General features: G+C 55.9%; 1 protein-coding gene and 1 long non-coding RNA gene across 2 annotated transcripts; both read right to left on the bottom strand.

The window, feature by feature from the left end:
* Positions 1 to 22: 22 nt before the first annotated feature.
* Positions 23 to 2,403, bottom strand: LOC103747463 (adenine phosphoribosyltransferase). Its single transcript, XM_008849917.3, has 5 exons — positions 2,237 to 2,403; positions 2,000 to 2,106; positions 849 to 982; positions 561 to 639; positions 23 to 432 (listed from the first exon to the last, which is right to left on the bottom strand). The coding sequence occupies exons 1-5, from the start codon at positions 2,314 to 2,316 to the stop codon at positions 290 to 292; spliced, it is 543 nt and encodes a 180-aa protein (XP_008848139.1). The 5' UTR covers positions 2,317 to 2,403; the 3' UTR covers positions 23 to 289.
* A 1,176-nt stretch (positions 2,404 to 3,579) lies between these two features.
* LOC108491642 lies at positions 3,580 to 6,049 on the bottom strand. Its single transcript, XR_001872844.2, has 2 exons — positions 5,197 to 6,049; positions 3,580 to 4,345 (listed from the first exon to the last, which is right to left on the bottom strand). It is a non-coding gene; the product is annotated as an uncharacterized LOC108491642 (long non-coding RNA).
* Between the last annotated feature and the right edge of the window lie 1,922 nt (positions 6,050 to 7,971).

Raw genomic sequence — 7,971 nt, 5'->3', positions numbered from 1 at the left:
GCAGGATGACAGGAAACACAGGTGTAGCAAAGCATTTTACTCTGATATTGTTGTGAGCACCATAACTTCAGTAACAGCCTGCTCTGCGCCTCAGGTTTTAGCATTTATAGAAAATACAGACAGGGCCCAGGCAGCCCATAGATATGGGGGTCAGCTGACCAATAAATCAAGTGGACACAAAATCTCTGAAGGGCAGGTGATGGCCCACAGAAGCCACTTCTGAGCCCAGGGCTGAGCCTCTGTCCAGCTGTAGACGCTAGGTGGGGGTGCAGCAGCCATCCAGCCCCAGTCATTCGTACTGCAGGAGAGAGAAGACGGGCACAGGCCCCAGCTTCTCCCTGCCTTTCAGCGAGGTCAGCTCCACCAGGCTCACGCACTCCACCACTTCAGCGTGTAGCTGGCCCAGCAGCTCACAGGCCGCACGCATGGTTCCTGGGGTAAAGGTAAAAGGAAGAAGTGGTCAAAGGCTACAAGGCTCAGCTGGAATACCACCTCAGTACCCAAGGTAGGGCTGGGCCTGATCCCCTGGGACCCATTGTATGCCTTGGGGTGGCTCTTACCACCAGTGGCCAGGAGATCATCTACGACAACCACTTTCTGCCCAGGTTCTAAGGCATCTTTCTGGATCTCCAGCTCAGCCTGCATACAGGAAGTAGTGTGAGAGCCTAGGATCTAAGTGGCCACCTCCCCAGACCTGGTTCCACCCTTAGCCCCTTAAGTTTCCAGGCTGTGTAAACTTGACCAGGTATCTCAACCTCCGAGCTCCCAAATTTACTCTCCTAGGTAAGGTGAAGGACACTGGCGGAATGACCTGGCCCTGCCCCTCTAGCTACCCCCAGCCCGCTCACCTTCCCATATTCCAGTGCATAGGAGGCTGACACCGTGGGGCCTGGCAGCTTCCCCCGCTTCCGGATGAGCACACAGCCCAGGCCCAGCTCCTGGGCCAGGGAGGGGCCAAACAGGAAGCCCCTGGAGTCTAGGCCTGTCAGGATGAGGGGAGTGTTGGGTGGAGCTAAGGAGCATGGGGTCCCCACAAGACAGGGCTGGAGGGACAACAGCACTATGGAGATAGGTGCACTAGGTCTTGGTGACAGCTAGAAGGCTGAAGGCTATGGGGCAGCGTCTTAGCCTTGGAGATACCTGCCCTCTGTACAGGTCAGGGCCACATCTGCCCAGGAACACTTCCATGTGCTGGGGCCATGCCATCTCCACATGGCCTGAGCTGTGATTACATTCCTGGAGTGTAATAAGAGTCAGTAGGAGGTGAAGAGGAGGGAGGCAGCAACACTGTGGGCCCTGGAGACAGCCGAGCCACCTTCAGGGCAGCTTGAGCAGGTCTGGGCAGCAAAACTTGCCAAAGCTACGCTGTTCTCTCAGGGGTCCTCCCTCCAACACATGGAGCCCGGTACACAGGTAGGTGTTCCAGCACAAGCTTGAAGGGGATGGAGGTTGAACAAGAGGGAGGTAGCCCAGTGGATTCAGGTCAGAGGGTCTTGGGAGATAATCAGTCCTTCAGGCAGCCAGGCTGTCGGCAATGACAGTAGAGGCCTGCCGAGGCCTTCCCTATAGTCAACACTGTCCCAGGGCTACCAGATTGGGAAATACTTTGCTCATCCCATGCTAGTATATCCGTCACCTATCTGAAGGTCCGGGGACCCCCAAAAGCACGTGAAAGCACACGTGAACGCCACAAACCCTGCTCTCAGAGTGCTAGCCAACCTTGCACCCTGTAAGAGGAAAGGCTAGCCCTGGACTCGAGGGTACAGCAGAGGCCATCTCTAGCAGGAACCGGCAGTGAGGGTATCAGAGGTCAGAGGTGGTCCCGCAGGGGGGAGAGTAGTCACTCACTGGACAACGCCCAGGGGAAGAACGGCGGGATGAGGGCCAGGGGGTGATGAAGGAAGGAATGGCTGTGGGACAGGCTACGGGGAACAGGAAGGGAAGAAGGATGGGGGAGCCTGGGCAGGGGAGACGGGCAAGGCCGGGCGCGGCCACTCGCCTGCGATGTAGTCGATCTTGCCTCCGTGCTTGGTCTTCAGATGACTGGCCAGGAGATGGATGGAAGCGCGGAAGGAATCCGGGTCCTTCAAGAGAGGCGAGATGTCCCTGGGAACAGAGGCAGGCTGGTGACCCGGAACTGGTCCGGCCTGGGGCCCACGGGATCCCCGGGCCGGCCACGCGCCCACGCCGGGAGTCCGGAGCGCGGCGCCAACGCCTAGCCGGCTCGTGCCCACACCTGAATAGCACGCCCGGGATGGGGAAGTCGGGGAAGCTGCGGATGCGCCGCGCCACCAGCTGCAGCTCAGGTTCCGCCATGGTCGCGTGCGCGGAGGGGAAGGATAGCGGTGGCGCAGTTGGCCGGGCGCAACTGAGGACCAGTCCTACCAGGAGGGGCGGGGCGTCCTGTGGGCGGGGCACTCAAGGGGTTGGGCGTGGCCAGGACGGGGCGGGGCGTCCGCGAGGAGGAGACCGGTGCGTGGCCTCGGGCAGGAAGTAGTGTATTTCAAACCACCCTAGGTGACATCGGAGTGAAAACGCATGGCCATTTCTTGCGCTACTGAACAGACGCATCCTCACCTCTAGGACGTACGGGAAGGAAAGGGACCTCACCTCGGTGCCCCTTGGGGTTCCGGCTCGCCCTATTTCCGGCCTGCACCTCCCCTGCCAGCCTCCCGCACCTGCCTCGCGTCCTGTGCTTCCGGTTCGCAGTGCTAGGGAGCTGACACTCTGCCCCTACGCTCCCGGAGCTAACCGAAAAGACTGGCAGATGGTCTCGGGCCCAGGGTCGCAACTGCAATGTGCACGGCCTGCAGCGGAGGGGAAGCGCTGGGAACCGTCGGGAGGATGCAGCGGATCTGAGAGGCCCACTCTGGCCGGCCTGCCTGAATGGGACCCCACCTCCCAGGGGATGATGGAGCTTAGCCAGCCAGGAGGCCCACCTGGAGGGCGCAGACCTTTCTATCTGCAGCAGAGTCCCTGGTCCCACAGGCACTGTGGTGGAAGGCTGTCCACTGAGCGTCACAGCCATGTTTCCTCAGTGCAGGCTGTTGTTTCCCCACAGGAGAGGGCCTGGGAGGGCCATTAGACCCTCAGCTGAGATTCCAGAAACTCCGCCCCCACGGCAGCTTTGCCATCTGACTGGTGTCTGGAGGTGCTAAAGTATAAACAGGATGGAAAGGTAACTGAAGGGGAGATGCCATCAGATGCAGCCATAGGGAAGCCATCATCCAGCTGCTCTGGGGTCATCCATGCTCCTGTAATAAACTCACTGGTTCATCAAGCTGGATTTGGATAGAATGGTTACTTTGGTCTGTTGTTGGTGCTCTGGTTGGAGTAGATGTTTTTTTCCCAAGAAAAGATCACACAACAGGTACACTGAAATCTAAGGTGCATTGTCTCCTAATACACAATCTCTGGTGGGTCTTGTTTGAAATGGGGTCTCCCTGTAGTTCCAGCTGGCCTGGAACTCGCTATGTAGACCAGGTTGGCCTACAGAGCTCCACCTGCCTTTGCCTCCCGGGCGTTGGGGTTAAAGGCATGTGCCGTCACTATCCATTTTAAGAACCAGAATGACAGAGCTAACGCACCTCCTGTTCCTTTATTCTTGCTCTCTTGGTCTATTATTTTCCAAACTTTGCCATGACAGTCATTGCACAGATGTGAAAATTAGCTCATGGCCAAGTCCAGTGAGCCTTCAGGGAAAGGGTCTCAGAGGTTGCACTGGGTGGCTTGCACATGACAGGTGGCAGGTGCAGTAGATGTGGCACCACTGAATTATGGCACTTAGAATTATATCACCTTCATATTTCCACAGGGCAGTGGCATCAGCTCTCCCTTTGGGCTGGGCAGTGTACTCTATCAGGAAGAGGGAGAATGAATGACTCAAGAGGTGGGAGATCACTGATGGCTGGGTAGTTGGTGGCTTCTCTGCAGGGCACTGAGTCTTCACTTTTGCCTACAACACCAAGGTTACCACAGATGCAGTGACTAGGAGGAGGCCAGGTGTCAGCCCTCCAGATCTGGGCTGCAGCACTGGGCCACCAAGGCCAGCAGGGGGAGTTGGAGATGCTTCTTTCTCAACAGGAGCCGACAAGATGGACTCCGGGGCCAGTGCTCCAGCAGCCATTGTTTTGGGACCTTGCTACAGGTTGAGGGGCGGCCCATTCAGTGGTGGGGCAGAGGGCAGCTGGACTCTTCCAAGGCCACACTCTTGCTGTCCTCAGGTACTTATGGGGCTGGCTAGAGATTCTGGTCTTGGCTAATGGGGCCAGGAGCACTTCTCTGGGACAGACTCTGGAGGTGTCAGACATTTCCCTAACTTTTCACAGCCTGGGGGTGCCCAGTTCTAGGAAACAAAATTCAAGAAAATGAATTGCAGTTATCCAGGATTTTCTGGTCTGAGCATTTAATAGGCTATTGACCTCCCACGTCACCCACCCACTTGGCTGCAGTGCAGAGACACACCCCCATGCCTTTCTGAATTACTGGAACGTGGTGCCCCAGGGCTTTCCTTATACAGCAGCCTCAGGCCTGCAGAAAAGGGAGCAGATGGGTCTGTAACTCACAAGCAAGCAGCAAGGAGAGTGAGACCCAATGCAACAGCCTCAGGGCAGAAATTTACACAACTGCCCACATCCTGGGCAACATTCCCAAGGAGGGGAAGCCAGGCAAAAACACACCAAGGTGTTAGGAAAGGAAGGTATTCCTCCCAGTGGTCACTCACTGAACTAAGCCTGTACTGCAGATTGGATGGAGCGGCATGGCCTCACTGGGGGACTCCTTGCTCCACCTAGAGTTGTCCAGAGGCCGAACACCAGCAGCACAGGTTAACCCCCTGGAAAGTCTTTTGGTGACATTCTGCACACAGGCAATGAGCAAGCCATTCCTTAATGGCCCCTCTAACTGGGGAGGCTGTGTCCAATCCAGTCCTGAACAACCCTTTAGCAGGGCAGCCAGTCCCTAAGCAATAGGTAAGGCCAATCACCCTCAACAGTCCTTAGTGTTAGGGGAGTGCCCCTGTCAGTTCCCTCCCACACTGCCCAAAACGATGACTTCCTCTACGGTGCTGGAGTCCACCTTGTCAGGCTAAGCTTCATGTGTACAAGGAGCCAAGGTGTCCTCAAAACAGAAGCTAGCTTCTAGCATGGGCAGCAGTAGCTAAGCACAGGCAAGCCCCAGCATGCACAGACCACTCACCATGACAGCCTGGTTACACACATTGAGCTGGGGCTGTCCAGGGACCAAGGACTCTTGGTGCTGCTGGACAACCAGGGTGGTCCTGCTGAGGGCAGCTTGGTATTCAGCACTTGCAAAGCTGGAGAAGAAGGCCCAGGTCATGGGGTTGTTGCATGTGGGGCCAATCAGCTCCTGATTGAGGCAACTAAGGACATTCACAGATATTCTAGGACATGGAGGGGGCTGGCCTGGAAAGTGAGGCCTTGAGCTGGTCTCTGGAGGTGGGTAGATGAAGAATGGCAGTGGGAAGCCAGAGTGGACCGTGGGTTCCCACCTGCTGGCCTTGGGCCTCCCTGGATAGCCGCCTGCACCACTCTCCTGTTCTCAGATTCTGGCAGGGAGAAGAGTGAAGGCCCAAGAAGCAGTCAAGCGCAGCTCTGTCAGAGAGGGTCACCACCAGCCAGCACAACTTGTGTGTGATGATGACCCAGGAATGTGGGCCAGAGCCTGGGCCCTGATAGCTGGGGCGTCTCCATGGGAATTGCCACAGCAGTCAGTACTGGTTGAAACATGTACACACACATGACTGTCATGTGTTGAAAAAGGAGTCGGGCAGATGGAGGGAAAACAGTACCTTCAGCTCTGAAGTCCCAGCACAGACATTTGTGTCATTTTGATTCCTCTCGTTTTTACTCAGAAGTCATGTTAACAGATGCACCATGCACTCAGCATGTAACTACTGCTATGTTGTCACCAACTCTGGTGCTATCAAGATGCTGGGATGGTATCTTTGGGGAGTCTTTTTGCCACTCTAAACCATTGTCTACTGTCACTGACAGCATGTGTCCTCAGGGAAACATAAATGAAGCCCCAGGAGTTGCCATGTCTCATGGGGACAAGTCTGTCCTTGGCCAGCATGGGGAAGTCAGGAGGAGCCGAGGCCCAGCCCTCACTGGTGGACACAGTAGGCATAACCTCTGGGATGTGGCTGGTGGCTCCTCAAAGGTTAATTCTGAGTTTTCCTTTTAGAGAAGATCTGTTTTTTTCTTTTCCTTTCTGGTAATGCTAGGGATAGAATCCAGGGCATTTGTGTGCTCGGCAAGCACTCTACACTGAGCTACATCCCCAGGTCCTGCCCTCAGCTCCCCTACAGGACCAAGAGGTTTGTCTATTTGTGCCACAGCCATCTACGTCCACTGTAGTCAGGACGCCTACAGTGGGGTGGGAAGCCAACCACAGCCCACTCACTGTGTAGTATATGGTTTAGCATTTTCAACACACACACTGCTGATGTACTCACAATGGAGTGAGCAGGGCAGAGGTAGGGCCTCTAGATGCCAAGCTCAGGCTGCCACCAAGTCCTAGGCGGCCGCACCTCAGACTCCACATGCCTTGGGCAGAAAGAATTCTGCTGCATGTGAGCCAAGTCTTTAGGTCTCTTCAAGTCTGGTGTGGAGATGGCCATCTGCTCCTCATACCTATGGGACCTGCAGGTCCTTGGTGATATAGGCTATACTCCATCCTGTGCCAGCTGATTGCTCCTTGATAACACCAGGGCCAGTTCCAGCCCAGTGGCCACCTACGAAGAGGGCTCAGACTCCTGGAACCCAGTCATGTTCTGGCCAAATTCCTATAGACTGTGAGGTGGCTTTTAGCACCAGAGCTTTTATTCCCCACAGATGGGGTGTTTGAAACATGGGACATGGTGGGATCATAGCCCAGTGAAGCTCCAGCAAAAAGGCTGGTCACACATGGGGCAGCAGTGCTGAGCTTAGGCACATTATGATGGGATACAGCCACCCATGGAGGGTACAGGAGCCTCAGGGACCTTTATAGTATCTTAAAGTCTGTGCCTATCTCCCGTCTGTCCCACTCAAGTCTTGGCCTGTCCCTGAGAAAGAGGCTGTGCTGTCCAACCCAGCCTCAACCCAGCAGGAATGCTGTAGGACACAGGGACTTGTATCCAAGGACCCAAGGCACCTCCAATCCTGCTAGGGGGTGTCTCCCGATTGGCTGGTTCCTCCAATGTTAGGGCCCTGATGCAGAGCAGGAACTAGGAAGGGAAGCCAGGAGCCGCCTTAGAGCGTGATGGTGTAGGAAACTCGCAGCCAGTGGAGCAACTCAAAGACAGAATGGACTGACTCCCTGTGGACCTGGGGCGAGATTGCTGGCCATGGAGGCGTGAACGAATGCTAGTGGGGCTATGGGCATGGCACAGTCTGATAAGGCGGGCTCTGAGTCACGGCGATGCGGGGCTAGGCACTGGGTACTCATTCCTTTGTAAGTTAATAAACTCACATAAAATATATGGTTTGTCTGATCACACAGGAGAACCAGTGAGAATTTGGGCCACGGGGGGCTGTGGTTGCCTCCTGGGGAGAGTTTGGTTAGAACCAGAGTGGACTGGGCCTGGGCAGGCTGAGTAGGTGTTAGTAGGTTTGGACTTGATGGATGCGACACTAGTCCCTAGTCATGGGTGCTGGGACCTTCAAGCCTCACTGTAGGTAGGGCAGGTTGGGAAGGGTGTCCTTGAAGCCTGGGCCAGAACTCGTAGTGACCACTTTACTTACCAAGGTCAGTCACTCTGGGCAGCCCGGTGCAGTGGCTCCTGGGCCCAAGGGACCACTGCCCAGTGGAGACCACTAGATAGCCCCCAGCTCCAGGTCTGAAGCAATTCTCTCCAAAATCAGTATGCCCTGCACATCCCCATCCTCAGCCTTCCCTCCTGGCAGCCCCAGGACTAGTCAGAATGGACAGATGTACCCTATGCCTGGACCCCTCACCCCTGCTCTTGGC

The sequence above is a fragment of the Nannospalax galili genome, unplaced genomic scaffold (genome assembly GCF_000622305.1).
Source record: "Nannospalax galili isolate Female #2095 unplaced genomic scaffold, S.galili_v1.0 scaffold23785, whole genome shotgun sequence".
Classification (NCBI taxonomy): Eukaryota; Metazoa; Chordata; class Mammalia; order Rodentia; family Spalacidae; genus Nannospalax; species Nannospalax galili.
Note: the sequence above shows the minus strand (reverse complement) of the source record. Positions and strands in the feature narration are given on the sequence as shown.

Excerpts from the sequence above, each read along its gene's own strand:
- LOC103747463 (XM_008849917.3), bottom strand. The coding sequence starts at position 2,316 with ATGGCGGAACCTGAGCTGCAGCTGGTGGCGCGGCGCATCCGCAGCTTC. Across the intron at positions 983-1,999 it reads CAAGATCGACTACATCGCAG|GCCTAGACTCCAGGGGCTTC; the intron begins GCGAGTGGCCGC and ends TCATCCTGACAG. Across the intron at positions 640-848 it reads ATGCACTGGAATATGGGAAG|GCTGAGCTGGAGATCCAGAA; the intron begins GTGAGCGGGCTG and ends TCCTGTATGCAG.